This window comes from Grampus griseus (assembly GCF_964374135.1).
Source record: "Grampus griseus genome assembly, chromosome: 5".
In the NCBI taxonomy this organism is placed as follows: domain Eukaryota; kingdom Metazoa; phylum Chordata; class Mammalia; order Artiodactyla; family Delphinidae; genus Grampus; species Grampus griseus.
In genome coordinates this window covers 71,548,350-71,566,753 of record NC_138998.1, presented here as the reverse complement: position 1 = coordinate 71,566,753, position 18,404 = coordinate 71,548,350, and the positions used below count along the sequence as shown (strand labels likewise).

Below are 18,404 nucleotides of genomic sequence, written 5' to 3'. Positions count from 1 at the left end.
TTTAAAGCATAACTTTCAAACATAGAACAGAAATATCATAAATATATATCTTGATGAGTTTGCAGCAACTTACGCTTACCTGTATATCTGGTACCTAGACTGAGATAGAGAACATTACATTAGCACCTAAGTATCTGGGTGTCTTCACTCCAGTCACCAACCTACTCTCAAAGAGTAACCTCTATTTGATTTCTATAAGCAATGATTAAATTTGGGATCATGGAGTATATATACTTTTAGGTCTGAATTTTTTTTTACTCAAATTATGTTTGTGAGATTCTTCTATCTATACTTTTGTGTGTAGTTGGAGATTGCTCATTTTCATTACTGTAAAATATTTCATTTTGTGTGAATATGTCATATTTATGTAGGCTTTGATGGGTATTTGGATAGCTTCAAGTTCTTAGTTATTTAGTATAGTATTTCCAACTAATCTAGTACATTTCTTTGGTAAACATACGTAAAATTTCTGTTGACAATATATCTAGGAATGAGACTTTTGGGTCCTAAGTTATGTGTATGTTCAGCTTTAGGAGATACTGTAAACAAGTTTACCAATGTGGATGTACCAATTTACACTCCTATCAGTGTTATGAGCTTCAGTTTTTCCACATCCTTGCCAACATTTGGTATTTTTTCATTTTAGCTATTTTAGTATAACATATGACCTTGTGGTTTTAACTTGCATTTCCATGATTAAGCATTATCTAAAATGTTTATTAACTATTTGGATCCTCTTGTGAAGTGTCTAAGTCCTTTGCTCATTTTTCTACTGGGTTGCCTGTGTTAACATTTTTAATGTCCACTGGATGTTTAGTGATATTCCCATTTTCATTCTTGATGTTATTTATGCCTTTAAAATTTTCTTTCCTTGATATTTCTTATTAATAGTTTTTTCAAAGAAAACATTTTTGATTTGTTAATCCTCTCTACCATATGTTTGTTTTCTAGGCTACTACATCCTCCAAATTTATTTACTTGACAATTTTGTTACCATTGAGTTCAAAACATTTATTAACTTATGGAGTGACCTATTCTTTGATCCACAGAATTTCAAAATATTTGGGGATTTTCCAGTGATCTTTTAATTATTCATTTCTACTCTAATTTCATCATGCTCAGAGATATTTGTTTTTAATCATTTGAAATCTGTGGCTTAGCATATAATTAGTTTTGGTAATTATTTTAAGTGCACTTGAAATCAAGCTGTAACTTTTGCAGATGTTGAGTGCAGTGGTCTATGTATGTCAGTTAGGTAAAGTTTCTAATTTGTGTTGTTGTATATCCTTATTTATTTTTTTATTTGTCTGTTTTCTTATTCTATTACTTTGTGATTCTTTTGTTACGTTCGCCCACTATGACTGTAGAATTATTATTTTTCCTATATAGCTGTTAATTTGTGCTTTAGATATTTTGAGACTGTGCTACTAAAAGTGCAAAACAAATGTATAAATATATCTTCGTAATGGAGTGAACCTTTAACTTCTATGAATGTTCCTCTTTATCTCTAGTAATACTTCTTACCTTAGAGTATACTTTGAAAGTAGTATAAACCAGCTGAATTTATTTACTGTTTGTATGGTATATCCCTTTTTTCTATTCTCTTTCAGCCCTTCCATAGACTAATAATTAAGGTATGTCTTATGAAAGCAACATATAATTGATGGGTTTTATAGCACACTATCCCAAAATATGGTACCTTGGCTTGAAGGAATTTGAAAAATGACAGGTACAGGAAGGACTCTCTGACCTTCCCCTGAAGCAGGTCAGTAAGACCCTCCTGTGAGAGGTGATCTCCCTATACCTGAAGAAAAGGACCATCCTTATCTCTGATGATGGAGGGAAGCTGAGAAGAATTTGAATGAACAAGCCTTACTAAGTTTCCATTAGTTTACTACCCTTAAGTCATATCGTCTGGTCCTATCACATTTTCCCATCACTCTCCCCTCATCTAACCTAGTATAAAAATGTTCAGGTTTAACCATTTCTTTGGGTTTTCATTTTCTTATGAAGGGTCCTATGTCATGTAAAACTTAAATAAATTTGCATGCTTTTCTCTTGTTCATCTGTCTTTTGTTACAGAGGCCCAGCTGAGAACCTGGAGGAATAGAAGGTAAAGATTCTTTTCCTTTTCTACAAAAGCAACATATAGTTATTTATTTCTCATTCCCCTATTCTGCCAATTTTTGTATTTTAATTGGACCATTTAGTCTAGAATTTAATTAATGAAACATTTGGGTTAATTTATACTATCTTACTATCTGTATCCTTTTGCCCCACCTATACTATGTTTCTATTTGCTCATTCCTCTCTTCTTTTAATATTTATTTAAATTCTATTTTTTGTCCTCTATTAGGTAAATATTTATGCATTATTTTATTCTCTTAATGGTTACCCAGAGCTGCACTGCCCAATTAAGTAGGTACTGGACACATGTGACTATTTAAACTTAAAAATTCTAACATATGTTACTTTATACTTTAGTATATTAACGTTGATGATTATGATAGTTAATATCGAGTGCTTATTTAATCCTCACAACAACCCTCTGAGTGGATATACTATTATTACCTGCATTTTACAGATAAAGGAATTGAGATGCAAGAAGGGTAAGTAAATTACCCAATCTAATAAGTAACAGAGACTGGATTTGTACTTAGAGGCCGTGCCTTAGGCATTTACACTTACATGATATTTTCCATGGATTTGGGTTTAATAAAAATGGAGACTGGGTAAAGTTGTGCAATCTGTAATCTCTTTATGGCATTTCCAGACACATCGAGGATACAGTGTTTGCCCTAAAACAGAGGGAATAGGGAAGAAAAACAAGTGAACCAAGTATTTTCAACTATATCAAAGGTACATTTCCTACAAGTACAAAATTGAATTATGATGTTTGGATCCTGTTCACTTTAAGCAAACTTGTCATTTCTGTTATGAAGACAATGAATAATGACTATGGATAACTGGTTTTCCATTCTCAAATATTACATTTAAAAAGGAATGAAAATACATTTCCCTTACTCCTGGCTTTCACAGATCAGTAATCTCTCAAAACGGCAACCAATATGGGTTTCCTATCTTTTACTTCGCTGAGAAAGGGCACTGAAAAATACCCTAAGCTACCATCTTACCACAACCATCATTTCATAAAAGAATATATGATCAGGGCTTCCCTGGTGGCGCAGTGGTTGAGAGTCCGCCTGCCGATGCAGGGGACAAGGGTTCGTGCCCCGGTCTGGGAAGATCCCACATGCCGCGGAGTGGCTGGGCCTGTGAGCCATGGCCGCTGAGCCTGCACGTCCAGAGCCTGTGCTCTGCAACGGGAGAGGCCACAACAGTGAGAGGCCCGTGTACCGCAAAAACACACAAAAAAAACAAATAAAAAAACAAACAAAAAAAGAATATATGATCAAACAAGAATGTAAAAGTGTAGGATAAAGGCGAATCTTTAAAACTGAATAAATTTAAATTTATAAAACCTCACTACCACTCTCTGTTCTATTTTTCATCTTACTGGTGACCAGTAAAAACTTTATCACAAACTGAAGCATTTGGAAACCCCAATTCTGAATTTAAGACGCTTTCCTGACATGCTTAAATTCACTGCCAAAGGCCATTAAGATTTTTAGTAAAGATGAGCATTTCCATGTTAAATAGGGTAGTACTTCTAATTTATCAAACAGATTTTATTATAACTTTTAAAGTCAGGTCTACCCCATAATGCGTCTTGTAATCTAAGGGCTTGAATCCACCCGAATGAATGATAATTTCAACTCAGTAGGACTATTTAAAATAAAAAAATTAATATTTTATGAATATTTCAAACATATAGAAGGTAAATAACATATATACATGTACCCACCACCTCCTTTTAGTAGATATTACTATTTTACCTGATTGCTTAGAAATTTTAAAAAACTTTACATTGAAACATTAACATTCTATCTTGTTTGCTTTATTTTACCTCCCTGTATATATATGTACACAATAGTTTAACAGTAAATTGCAAACATAAAACTTCTTTACCCCTTATTTCCTAAACACAATGACATCTCTTAAATAACCACAGTATAATTTCAGTTGGTCATCTAGTATCCTTTACTGCAAAAGGAAAAAAAGTATTCTTGCTCTAGGGTCCAATCCAGGACCACACATTGCATTTAGTTGTATTGTCTCTTTAGCCTCTGTCAATCTGGCACAGTTCTTTAGTCTTTGTCTTTCATGATCTTGATATTTTTCAAGAGTACAGAACATTTTTTTTCATAGAATATGCCTCAACCTGGGTTTGCCTGAAGTTTCCCATCAGATGGCAGGATACACATTTTTGGTAGGAATACCACAGAAGTGATGTTGCATCCTTCTCAGTCCATCATATCAGGAAGCATAAGATGTCTACTAGTGATGTTAATTTTGATCACTTTTTAAAGGTTTTTGTCTGCCAGGTTTAGATTACTATTTTCCTTTTGTAGCTGATAAGTATTTGGGGCAAGGATATGTTGAAACTATGTAAATATCCTGTTTCTCATCAGGTATTGATTCACTCATTAATTTTAGCATACACTGATGATTCTTGCCTGAAACAATTATTATCATGGTGGTTGTCAAGAGAGCTCTCCTAATTCCATCATTCCTTCTAACCTTATTAGTAGACATTCTAATAATGTAAGGTAAATCTTTCCCTTCTATCTACTTATTTATTCATTCATATATTTATTTATACCATTATACCATTATGGACTCTTGGATTCTTGTTCTCTGTTATAATCAGTTATTATCATTTATTTTAATATTCCAATTATGCCAGACTTGGCCACTGTGGGGCCTTACAGGTTGGTTTCAGTGTCTTTTTGACATATTTGTATCATTCTTTAAGCACTTCCTTAGTTTTCTGACAGAGCAAAATGTTCTAGGCTCATCTTGTACTTTCCCAGTGGAATCAGCCGTTATTCTAATGAGTTCTGGACCTTTTTAATGGAGAATAGTATTTAGAAGCCAAGATCTAGACACTATTCTCATTGTTTATTGACGAGTCATCATTTTTAGGCCTCCTTTGTGGACAGAGCAAGAAAACATATATACACATTTATATTTCTATATCTGTATTAAGATGCATGGGTTTATATTCATATCTCTAATTCCAATCCAATTACCACAGAGTTTATTCTACCCTCTCCCCTTTCCATATTTCTAAAATCCCTTCTTTGACAGTGAGAAATCTAGCTCCCATCAATTGTCAATATATTAATTTATTTGCTCAACTCTAAAATATACCTTAAAGTAGTTTCAGATCTATTAACCCATACCACTCTAATTAGAGTTCAATATTTGTTCATAGGCTTTCTGTCTTTAGCCTGTCTTCAAGGATTATTGGGATTAAGACTTCTCCCCTCCCTTCCTCTCTTCAATGAAGTTATTTGAAAATTAATTTAAAAATAACTATTTGAAACAGTTAGACTAGGTTTAGTCTGCTTATATATCATTCTGCTTTCCCCTCATCTTCTCTTTTTGTTTTTTTAATATACAAAATGTTAACACAGTTCTAAAGTCAAAATTATACAAAAAGGTATACTTGGAGAAATGCTGCACCTCCATCCCTTCTACCTCAATCCCAATCTCCCATCCTTTCCACTCCTCCCTCGTAGGTAACTGATCTCAGGTTTATCATTTTTATATCTTATTTTTGTGTGAATTGTGTATTTATTTCTTTTGTCCATTTTCTAATAGATTCTGGTCTCTATTCGCTCAATTTTTAAGAGTTTTTAATATTCGGGAATATCAGCCCTTTTCTCGAAGATTTTTTGTCAGTTGTTTTTTGACATTGGTAATGGTGTTTTCTCTTAGTTTTAGGAAAAGTTTTTTTGTCAAGCAAAAGTCTTTTTGTTTTCATGTGTTCAGAAGTTGTCAGTCTTTTACTGCATCTGAATTTTGATTCATGGTTAAAAAAACTTCCCTATGCCCAGGTTATATTTTCTTCTGTCAATTGTGTATGGTGTGAATTTTTGTGTATGGTGTGAAGTATGGTTCTTTTATTTATTTATTTGGTTGCACTGGGTCTTAGGTGCAGCACCTGGGCTCCTTAGTTGTGGCATGCGAACTCTTAGTTGCGGCATGCATGTGGGATCTAGTTCCCTGACCAGGGATTGAACCCAGATCTCCTGCATTGGGAGCATGGAGTCTTACCCACTGTGCCATCAGGGAAGTCCCCCAGAAGTATGGTTCTAATTTACCTTTTCTCCAGTTGTTCCAGCACTATTTACTTAAAAGCCCATTATTAAAAGCCCCTGTGATATGAGATTGCACCTTTGTCATATACTATATTTTCATATGAATTTGGGTCTTCCTGGATTCTCTTTTCTATTCTACTCGTCTTTTTGTCCTATTCATGGGTCATTAACACACTGTTTTAATTAAGAAGTCTTAATAGTATTCTTTAATATCTGGTAGGGCTGGAATCTCTTGCAGCTTTTCTTTTTGTGTGGTCCTGGCTTCTCTTATGAACTTCAATTCGTCTAACCCCATAAAAAAGCTGGTAGTTATTTTTACCGGGATTGTGCTCATATATAAATCAGCTTAGACAGAACTGGCAGCTTTACAATGTTGAATTGTCATAGCTAAGAACAAGGGATGTCTTTACATTTGATCAAGTCTAATATTCTGTCTTTCAGGAGTGTTTTACAGATTTCTTCATGTAAGTCTGCATATTTCTCATTAAGTCTACTAAGTATTTTACATGCTATTTCTTACATTATAAATGGGGTTTTCTCTATAATAATCTTCTGATTACTGTTCATGTAAAAGAAAGCTATTAATTTCTGCATATTAATTTTATATGCTACCTTACTCTAGCTTTTTGTCTTTGATTTTATAAGTCTTTAATTTTATAATAAATTTATATTTTACAAAATAAATTTTATAATAAATTTTGTACGGTTTCTAGGTTACTATATTATCTGAAAACAGAGATAGTTTTATTTCTTTTCCAATTCTTATGCCTCTGATTGATTTGTATTGTATAATAGCATTGGCTAGTACCTTGAGTAGTAGTAGAGATAATGGACATCCTTGCCTTGCTCCTATCATAATGGCACTGCCTCAATGTTTCTCCCATTAAGGATTTCGATCTGTCCCTCTCAATCTTTTTCTTTTTTCTCTTTAAAAAAATAACAACAATCTCTGTATTTTTGAGATTTTCCCCTCCCAGTAGAGGTACTGGATTTTACCAAATGCTTTTCAGGCATCTGTGAATATATGATTTTTCTCTTTAGATCTGTTAACGTGGTAGATTACATTAATGGATTTCCTAATATTGAGCTGACTTTAAATACCTTTAATCCCATTTGGTCATGGTATATCATTTTTGCAATGTGGTACTGGATTCTGTTTATTAAAATATTTAACACTTTTGTATTAATATTTATCAGTGATACTGATCTATAATTTTCACTGTCTTCATCAGGTTTAGATATCAATATTAGACTTGCTTCATAAAAAGAATGCTCTTGAACAGTACTTATGGAGCTTTAGGATGATCTAACCTTTCAAGATTTATTAGAATTCCCCCATGAAGTCATCTGGGCCTGATGTTTTTTGTGGCGTAGTTTCTTGATAACTTGCTCTATTTCTTCTAAAGATTTCTTCTTCTATAGAAATCTTTCCATCTCTAATAGGTCAATTTTGGTAAACTGTATTTTTCTAGGAAATTATCCATCTCAACCAAGTTTAAAATTTTATTTATATAAAGATATGCAATACAGTCTTTTATGATTTCATAATATTTCAATGGTTATGCCCTCTTGTCATTTCCTGTGTCTAGTGTTTGTGATTTTCCCCTTAAAAAAAAACAGGTTAGCTAGTAGTTTGTCTATTGTGTTATTTCTTTCTAGATCTTCTGCTTTTCTATTCTCCACCTTAATTTCTTACAAAAATCCATTTTATTATTTTTATTATAAAGAATATGTATGCAAGTGACAAAAATCTTAAGTAGTTCAGAAAGCATATAATGTTAAAGATACAAGTTCTGTTTTCCCCCAAAGCACTAGGAGGAATGTCAGTTAAAAGAAAAAAAGGCTTAGTTAAGGCATAACTGATATACAATAAACTGCAGATATTGAAAGTATACAATTTGGTTAAGTTTTGACAATGTGTATATACCTTGAAATCATCACCATAATCAAAATAATAAATGTATCAGTCACTCCCCAGTTTCATGCCTCTTTGTAACCTCTCCTTCCTGTCCTTCTCCAAGCAACCACTAGTCTGCTTTTTGTTACTATAGATTTGTATGAAATTTCTAAAACTTTATATAAGTACAGTTATTCAGTATGTAGTTTACTGTCTGGCTCCTTTCACTTAGCATAACTACTTTGGGATTCATCCATGTTGTTGTGTAACATCAACAATTTATTACTTTTTATTGCTGAGTAGTAGTCCATTACATGAATATACCACAATTTGTTTATCCATTCACCAGATGAGGGACATCTGGGTTAGTTCCAGTTTTTGCCCATTATAAATAAAGCTGTTACAAATATTCATGTTAAGTCTCTGTATGGACATATGATTTCTTTCCTCCTATCTCTGTCAAAACTTGGTAATGGTCAGTTTAAAAAAACTTAGCCATTCCAATGGGTATGTAGTGGATCTTCAATAAGGTTTCAATCTGCATTTACCTAATGAATGACTGTGTTGAGTATCTTTTCACGTGTTTATTGGCCATTTTTATATCTTCCTTCGAGAAATGTCTTTTCAAATCCTTTGTTCATTTAAAAATAGGGTTGTCTTTATTATTGTGATGAAAGAGTTCTCTACATATTCTAGATACAAATCTTTTATGAAATATATGATGTGAAAATATTTTCTCCTAGTATATGGCTTGTCTTTTTATTCACCTAACAGTGCTTTTTTCTTTTTCCCCCAAGAGCAGAAGTTTTAATCTTGATGAAGTCCAATTTATCATTTTTTTCTTTTATAGATCGTGCTTTTGGTATATTATCTTAGGAATCACTGCCAAACCCAAAGTCATGAAGATTTTTCCTATGTTTATAGTTCTAGGATTCAGATTTAGGATCTATTTTGAGTTAATTTCTGTGTATGGTATGAGGCGTGGCTAGTCAACGTGGCTTGTTCCATCACCATTTGTTGAAAGAATATCCCTTTCTCCACTGAATTGCCTTTGCACCTTTGACCACAGCTGTCCATATATATGTGGGTCCATTTAAGGATTCTCTAGTATGTTACACTGATCTACCTTTTTTTTTTTTTTTTTGCGGTACGTGGGCCTCTCACCATTGTGGCCTCTCCCGCTGCGGAGCAGAGGCTCCGGACGCGCAGGCTCAGCGGCCATGGCTCATGAGCCCAGCCACTCCGCGGCATGTGGGATCCTCCCGGACCAGGGCACGAACCCTGTGAACCGCAACGAAGTAGTAGTGTCCCCTGCATCGGCAGGCAGACTCTCAACCACTGTGCCACCAGGGAAGCCCTGATCTACCTATCTTCATGCCAATATCTTTATGCATACCATCTTGATTAACTGTATTTTTATAAATTTCAAAATGAAGTAGTGTGAGTCCTTCAGCTTCGTTCTTTTTCAAAGTTGTTTTGGCTATTTTAGATCTTTTGCATTTCCATATGAACTTTAGTATTATTATCATGTCAATTTCCACAAAAAGAGCTCCTGGGATTTTTGATTGGGGTTGTACTGAGCCTAAAGTGCAAGTGAACAAAACTGATATCTAAACAACACTGAGCCTTTCAATCCATGAGCGTCGTGCATCTCTCCATTTATTTAGGTCTTCTTTAATTCTCTCAGCAATGCTTTGTAGTTTTTAGTGTACTGATCTGCAAATTTTTTTGGTCAGATTTATCTCTAAGTATTTAATATTTTTTTAATGCTACTACAAATAATGTTTTTTAAAATTTCAATTTGGTCTAGTATATAGAAATACAATTGATTTTTGTATATTGATCAATACTGTATCCTTTGATCTTGCTAAACTTATTTACTAGTTCTAGTAGCATTTTTTTTTCTTTTTGTAGATTCTATCAGATTTTTTACATAGACAATCATGTTGTCTGCAAATAAGGACAATTCTACTTCTTCCTTTCCAATCTGGATGACTTTGATTTCTCTCTCTTGTCTTACTGCACTGGCTAGGACCTCTAGTACAATGCTGAAAACAAGTGGTGAGAGTGGGTATCCTTGACATGTTTCTGATTTTAGGGGGAAAACACTGAGCTTCTTTTATCATTAAGTATGATGATAGGTGTAGGATTTTTAGAATATTATTTATCAGTTTGAGAAAGTTCTTTTCTATTCCCAGTTTGCGGAGAGTTTAATCAAGAATGGATGTTGGGGGACTTCTCTGGTGGTGCAGTGGTTAAGAATCTGCCTGCCAATGCAGGGGACACAGGTTTGATCCATGGTCCAGAAGATCCCATATGCTGTGAAGCAACTAAGCCTGTGCATCACAACTACTCAGCCTGTGCTCTAGAGCCCGTGAGCCACAACTACTGAAGCCCGTGTGCCACAACTACTGAAGCCTGTGTGCTCCAGGGCCCATGTCCTGCAACTACTGAGCCTGCGTGCTGAAACTACTGAAGCCTGCGCGCCTAGAGCCCGCTCTCCGCAACAAGAAAAGCCACCGCAGTGAGAAGCCTGTGCACTGCAACGAAGAGTAGCTCCCACTTGCCGCAACTAGAGAAAGCCCGCGCACAGCAACGAACACATAATGCAGTCAAAAAAAAAAAAAAAAAGGATGTTGGATTCTGTCAAAGCTTCTCCTAAACTATGGATATAATCATATGGTTTTCCTTTTTTAGTTTAATATGGTGAGGTAAACTGACTGCTTTCTCATGTTAAAATTTACCTGGAATTCACTGGATAAACCCTAACTTGGTGGTTATATTATCTCTTTTATATTGTTAGATCAAATTTGTAAAAATTTTGTTTAGAAATTCTGCATCTATGTTCACAGAAATTGGTCTGTAGTTTTTTTGGTAATGTGTAGTCAGGTTTTGAAATCTAGGTAATGCTGGACTCAGAATAAATTAGGAAGCACTCCCTCTTTTTAGATTTTATGGTAGAAAATGGGTATTATTTCTTCCTTAAGTGTTTGGTAAAATTTATTAGTGAAGCCATCTGGGCCTGGAGTTTTCTTTGTGGAAAGGAAGTTTTCTTTGTGGAAATTTTTAAATACAAATCAATTTCTTTAACAGATGTAGGGCTATTCAAATTATCTATTTCTTCTTGAGCTTAAGTAGTTTATTCCTTTCAAGGAATTTATCCTTTTCATCTAAATTGTTGAACTCAGTGGTATAAAGTTGTTACTAATTTCTGATTTTCTTTAAATATTTGTAGATTTTGTTATTTCTCTCATTCCTGATTTTGGTAATTTGTGTCTTCTCTCCTTTTTTCTGACCAGTCTGGTTAAAGGTTTATCAATAGCTTTGATCTTCTCAAAGGACAAGTTTTGGTTTCATCGATTTTATCTATTGCTTTTGTTTTCTTATTAGTTTCCTCTCTGATCTTCATTTTCTTCCTTCTGCTTACCACATAATTTCTGCTTTTAGTTATATCATGTTCTTCCTCTATCTTTTTCTAGTACTTTACACTAGGGATTTGGTTTATTTATTCTCATTCATAAAAAAAAATTATTTATTTAATTTTATTTTTGGCTGCGTTGGGTCTTCGTTGTTGCATGTGGGCTTTCTCTAGTTGTGGTGAGTGGGGGCTACTCTTCGTTGCGGCACGCGGGCTTCTCATTGTGGTGGCTTCTCTTGTTGCAGAGCACGGGCTCTAGGCACGTGGGCTTCAGTGGTTGCAGTGCGCAGGCTCGGCAGTTGTGGTGCATGGGCTTAGTTGTTCTGCAGCATGTGGGATCTTCCCCAACCAGAGCTCAAACCTGTATCCTCTGCATTGGCAGGCGGATTCTTAACACTGTGCCACCAGGGAAATCCCTATTCGCATTCATTTTTCTTTGGAAAAGTTCTTAAGGCTATGAATTTTCCTTTGATCAGTGTTTTAAATGTATCCCATGGATTCTGATATGTACTACTTTCATTTTTAAGAAATTCTGTAATTTCATTTTGTATTTTCTCCTTCACTTAAGAGTTAAGAGGTGGCTTTAAATTTTCTAACTGGGAGAGAGACTGGCCAAGATGGCAGAGTAGAAAGACCCTGAGCTCACCTCCTCTCATGAGCATACCAAAATCACAACTACCTGCAGAACGACCATGTATGAAAAAGATCAGAACTTACCAGGAAAGATCTACAACTAAACACATAGAGAAGGAATGACAACAAGACAGGTAGGAGGGGTGTACTTGTGATATAATCAAGTTGCATACCCCTGGATGGGTGACCCATTAACTGGAGAATAATTATATTACAGAGGTTCTTCCACAGGAATGAGAGTTCTGAGCCCCTGGGGACCCTGCACCAGGAAGACAAGTCTCCACAGCATTTGGTTCTGAAGGCCAGTGGAGATCAATTTTGTGAGTCCCAAAGGACTGGGGGAAATAGAGACTTCACTATTAAAGGGTGCACACAGAATCTCACATGCACCAGCACCCAGGGCAAAAGCAGTAATCTGATGGGAGCGTGGGCTGACCTACCTGCTGGTCTTGGAGAATCTCCTGGAGAGGTGGGGTGGCTGCCACTCACCCTGGGGACACAGACACTGGTGGCAGCCACACGTGGGAGTTTTCTACCACGTGGACACTGGTGTGGGTGGTCGTCATAGTGGGATCCTCCTTATGGCTCATTAGTGCCAAGAACTGGCCCCACCTAACAGCCTGTAGGTGCCAGTGCTGTGATGCCTCAGGCCAAACAACTAACTGGGTGGGAATACATCTCCACCTATCAGCAGACAGGTTGCCTAAAGACTTCCTGAACCCACAGTCACCTCTAGACATGCCCCTGCCCAAGAGAGGGCCATGACCCAGCTACATCTACCAGTGGAAAGGCACCAGCTCTGCCTTCCAGGAAGCCTGAACTAGCCTCTAGACCAGCTTCACCCACCAGGAGGCAGACACCAGGTGCAAGAAAACCATAATCCTGCAGCCTGCGGACCCAGCCTGCCCACAGAAGGCCAACAGAAGCTTTGGGACTCCCCGGACACTGTGACCAACTGTATGAGGAACCGCTCTGCCACCAGTGATCTGACACCAGCTCTGGGATCCCATGGCCCTGCAGCCAGACTCCAGGACCTGGCTTTGCCTGCTAGTAGTCTGGCACTAACCCCACAGGACCTGGCTTCACCCAACAGTGGGTGGACAACAACCCCACAGTCTTTTGGGCCCTAACTCTGCCCATCAGTGAGCTCGCATAAGCCCTGAGGCATCCTGGGGTTCTGCAGTCACCCACTGTGTGACCAGGCCATGCTAACCAACAGCCAGCGGCCAGCAGTACAAGGCAGGGCCTGGCAACTAACCGGGCTAGGGGCCAACCAAGCCTACCACACTGCCCACATAGTCAGCCTCTCACAACAGAATGACCCCCCTTCATAGGGGGATCACCTGAAACATGTATCTTGGGTGACGAGATGGGAGTGTGCTGCTGGGACACATAGGGCATCTCTTACAGAAGGCCACTTGTCCAAGGCTGGGAAATGTAACCAACCTACCAGACAGATAAAAATACAAATAGCAACTTAGATAAAATGAGGTGGCAGAGAAACATGTTCCAGACAAAGGAACAAGATAAAACCCCAGAAGAAGAACTAAGTGAAGTGGAGATAGGCAATCAACCCAAGAAAGAATTCAAGGTAATGATTGTAAAGATGATTAAAGAACTTGGGAGAAGAATGGATGCACAGAGTGAGCAGGTAGAAGTGTTTTTTTTTTTTTTTTTTTGGCTGCTCTGTGCAGCTTGTGGGATCTTAGTTCCCCAAGCAGGGATTGAACCTGTGCCCTCTGCAGTGGTGTGGAGTGCTAACTGCTGGACCATCTGGGAATTTCCAAATTAGAAGTTTTAAATAAAGAGTTAGAAAATATAAAGAACAACCAAACAGAGATGAAGAATACAATAACTAAAATGAAAAGTACACTAGAAGGAATCAATAATAAATTAAGTGATACAGAAGAATGGATTAGTGAGCTGGAAGACAGAGTAGTGGAAATTATTGCCACTGAAGAGAAAAAAGAAAAAAGAATGAAAACCAATGAGGACAGTTAAACAGACCTCTGGGACAACATCAAGCACATCAATATTTGCATTACATGGGTCCCAGAAGAAGAGAGAGAGAAAGGGGCTGAGAACATAAATGAAGACACAACAGCTGAAAACTTCCCTAACCTGGGAAAGGGAACAGTCACCCAAGTCCAGGTAGTACAGAGTCCCAAACAGAATTAATCCAAAGAGGAACATACCAAGACACATTGTAATTAAAATGACAAAAATTAAAGATAAATAGAAAATGTTAAAAGCAGCAAGGGAAAAGCAACAAATAACATGCAAGGGAACACCCGTAAATTTTTGATTTTTCATCAGAAATTCTGCAGCCCAGAACGAAGTGGCATGATATATTTAAAGTGATGAAAGGGAAAAACCTACAACCAAGAATACTCTACCCAGTAAGGCTCTAATTTAGATTTGATGGAGATCAAAAGCTTTACAGACAAGCAAAAGCTAAGAGTTCAGCACCACCAAATCAGTTCTACAGCTAATGTTAAAGGAACTTCTCTAGGTGGAAAAGAAAAGGCCACAACAAGAAACAAGAACATTACAAAATGAAAATACTCAATGGTAAAGGCAAATATACAGTAAAGGCAGTAGGAAGGTTAAAAGAGAAAAGTAGTAAAATCATCTACATCCACAATAAGCAGTTAAGGGTTATATAAAACAATCAGATAAACAGTAATCGTGAAGGGAAGAGAGTACAAATGGCAGGTCTTTAAAATGCATTTGAAATGAAGAGATCAGCAACTTAAAACAATCACGTATACATACAGACTGCTATATAAAAGCCTCATGGTAATCACAAACCAAAAATCTGTAATAGATATACACACAAAAAAGAAAAAAGAATCCAAACATAACACTAAAGGCAGTCATTAAATCACAAGAGAACAAAAGAAGGGAAAAAAAGACATGCAAAAACAACTGCAAAGCAATTAACAAAATGGCAGGAAGAACATACATACTGATAATTATCTTAAATGTAAATGGACTAAACGCTGGAATCAAGGATACAAAAATAAGACTGGTGTATATGCTGCTTACAAGAGACTCACTTCAGATCTAAAGACACACACAGACTGAAAGTGAGGGGATGGAAAAAGGTATTCCATGCAAATGGAAATAAAAAAAAGCCAGAGTAGCAATACTTATATCAGATAAAATAGACTTTAAAATAAAGACTGTGACAAGAGACAAAAAAGGACACTACATAATGATCAAGGGATAAATCCAAGAAGACGTAACAAATGTAAATATATATGCACCCAACATAGGAACACTTAAATATATAAGGCAAATTTTAAAAACATAAAAGGAGGAATTGACAGAACACAGTTGTAGTAGGGGAGTTTAACATCCCACTTACACCGATGCGCAGATTGTCCAGATGGAAAATCAATAAGGAAATACTAGCCTTAAATGATACAATAGACCAGATGGACTTAATTGATAAAGAGCATTACATCTGAAAGCAGAATACATATTCTTTTCAAGTGCACATGGAACATTCTCCAGGACAGATCACATGCTAGGCCACAAAACAAGCCTTGGTAAATTTATGAAAACTGAAATCATATTAAGCATCTTTTCTGACCACAATGCTATGAGACTAGAAATCAACTACAGGAAAAAAAACTGCAAAAAACACAAATATGTGAAGGCTAAATAATAAGCTACTAAACCACCAATGGATCACTGAAGCAATCAACAAGCAAATAAAAAATACCTAGAGACAAATGAAAACAAAAACATGATGATCTAATAACTATGGAACACAGCAAAAAGCAGTTCTAAGAGGGAAGTTTATAGAGATACAGCTTACCTCAGGAAAAAAGAAAAATCTCAAATAAACAACCTAACCTTACATCTAAAAGAACTAGAAAAAGAAAAAAACCCCTCCAAGTTAGTAGAAGGAAAGAAATCATAAAGATCAGAGCAGAAATAAATGAAATAGAGATGAAGAAAACAATAGAAAAGATCAATGAAACTAAAAGCTGGTTCTTTGAAAAGATAAATAAAATTGATAAACCTATAGCCAGACTCATCAAAAAAAAAAGAGAGGGGGTCCAAATCAATAAAATCAGAAATGAAAAAGAAGTTACAACTGACACCACAGAAATACAAAGGATCATGAGAGACTACTAGAAACAACTATATGCCAATTAAATGGACAACGTAGAAGAAATAAACAGATTCTTAGAAAGGTACACTCTCCCAAGAGTGAAACAGCAAGAAATTGAAAATATGAGTAGACCCATTACCAGTAATGAAAACTGTATCAGTAATTAAAAACCGCCCAACAAACAAAAGCCCAGGACCACATGGTTTCACAAGTGAATTCTATCAAACATTTAGAGAAGAGTTAACACCTACCCTTCTCAAACTATTCCAAAAGACTGCAGAGGAAGGAATGCTTCTGAACTCATTCTATGAGGCTGGCATTACCCTGATACCAAAACCAGACAAAGATATCACAAGAAAAGAAAAAACTAGAGGCAAATTATCAATGATGAACATACATGCAAAAATCCTAAACAGAAATTTAGCAAACCATATCCAACAGTACATTAAAAGGATCATACACCACGATCAAGTGGGATTTATCCCAGATGCAAGGATTTTTCAGTATACACAAATCACTCAATATGATACACCACATTAACAAAATGAAGAATAAAAACCATACTATCATCTCAATAGATGCAGAAACAGCTTTTGACAAAATTCAGCACCCATTATGATAAAGCTCTCCAGAAATTGGGCACAGAAGGAACATACCTCAAGATAATAAAGTCCATTTACAACAAACCCACAGCTAACATGATACTCAAAGGTGAAAAGCTGAAGCATTTCCTCTAAGATCAGGAACAAGACAAGGATATCCACTCTTGCCACTTTTATTTAGTAGTAGAAGTCCTAGCTACAGCAACCAGACAAGAAAAAGAAATAAAATGAATCCAAATTGGAACTGAAGAAGTAAAACTGTCAGTGTCTGCAGATGACATGATACTGTATACACAGACTCCTAAACACATCACCAGAAAACTACTAGGGCTCATCAATAAATTTGGTATAAAGTTGCAGGATACAAAATTAACATATGGAAGTGTGTTGCATTTCTATACACTAACAACAAACTATCAGAAAGAGAAATTAATGAAACAATCCCATTTATCACTGCATCAAAAATAATAAAATATGTAGGAATAAACCTACCTGAGGAGGTAGAAGACCTGTACTCAGAAAACTATAAGACACCGATGAAAGAAATTGAAGATGACGCAAATACATGGAAAGATATATCATGTTCTTGGATTGGAAGAATTCATATTGCTAAAATGAGCATACTACCCAAGGTAATCTACAGATTCAATGCAATCCCTATCAAAATACCAATGGCATTTTTCACAGAACGAGAACAAATAAATTTAAAATTTTTATGGAAACACGAAAGACCCCAAATAGCCACAACAATCTTGAAAAAGAAGGATGTATGTGTAGGAATCATGCTGACTTCAGACTATACTACAAAGGTATAGTAATCAAAACAGTATGGTACTGGCACAAAAACTGACATCACTGGAACAGGATAGAAAGCCCAGAAATAAACCCATGCACTAATGGTCAACTAATCTATGACAACGAGGCAAGAATAAACAATGGAGAAAAGACTTCACTCTTCAGTAAGTGCTGCTGGGAACACTGGACAGCTACATGTAAAACAATTAAATTAGAACATTCTCTAACACTACATACAAAAGTAAACTCAAAATGGATTAAAGACCCAAATGTAAGACCGGATAGTATAAAACTCCTAGAGTAACACATAGGCAGAACACTTTTTGAAATAAATCACGGCAATATTTTTTTTGGCTCTGTCTCCTAACACAAATGAAATAAAAGCAAAAATAAACAAACAGGACCTAATTAAACATAAAAGCTTTTGCACAGCAAAGGAAATCATTGACAAAATGAAAAGAAAACCTACTGAATGAGAGCAGATATTTGCAAATAGTAGAACTGATAAGGGATTAATATACAACATATATACAGCTCATACAACTCAGCATCAAATAAACAAATAACCTGTTTAAAAAGTGGGCAGAAGTGAATAGACATTTTTCCAAACAGGCGATGCAGATGGCCAGCAGGCATATGAAAAGGTGCTCAACATCATTAATCATCAGGGAAATGAAAATCAAACCACAGTGAGATACCACCTCAC

General features: G+C 36.0%; 1 protein-coding gene across 6 annotated transcripts in view; it reads right to left on the bottom strand.

Moving 5' to 3' along the window:
• DLG1 (discs large MAGUK scaffold protein 1) overlaps nucleotides 1–18,404 on the bottom strand; it is a 284,860-nt gene that overhangs the window by 11,520 nt on the left and 254,936 nt on the right. For all 6 annotated transcript variants that reach the window (XM_082654456.1, XM_082654457.1, XM_082654458.1 and 3 more), the window contains one exon: nucleotides 2,689–2,798. In XM_082654456.1, coding sequence (XP_082510582.1) covers nucleotides 2,689–2,798 — 110 coding nt within the window. The remainder of the gene's footprint in view (nucleotides 1–2,688; nucleotides 2,799–18,404) is intronic.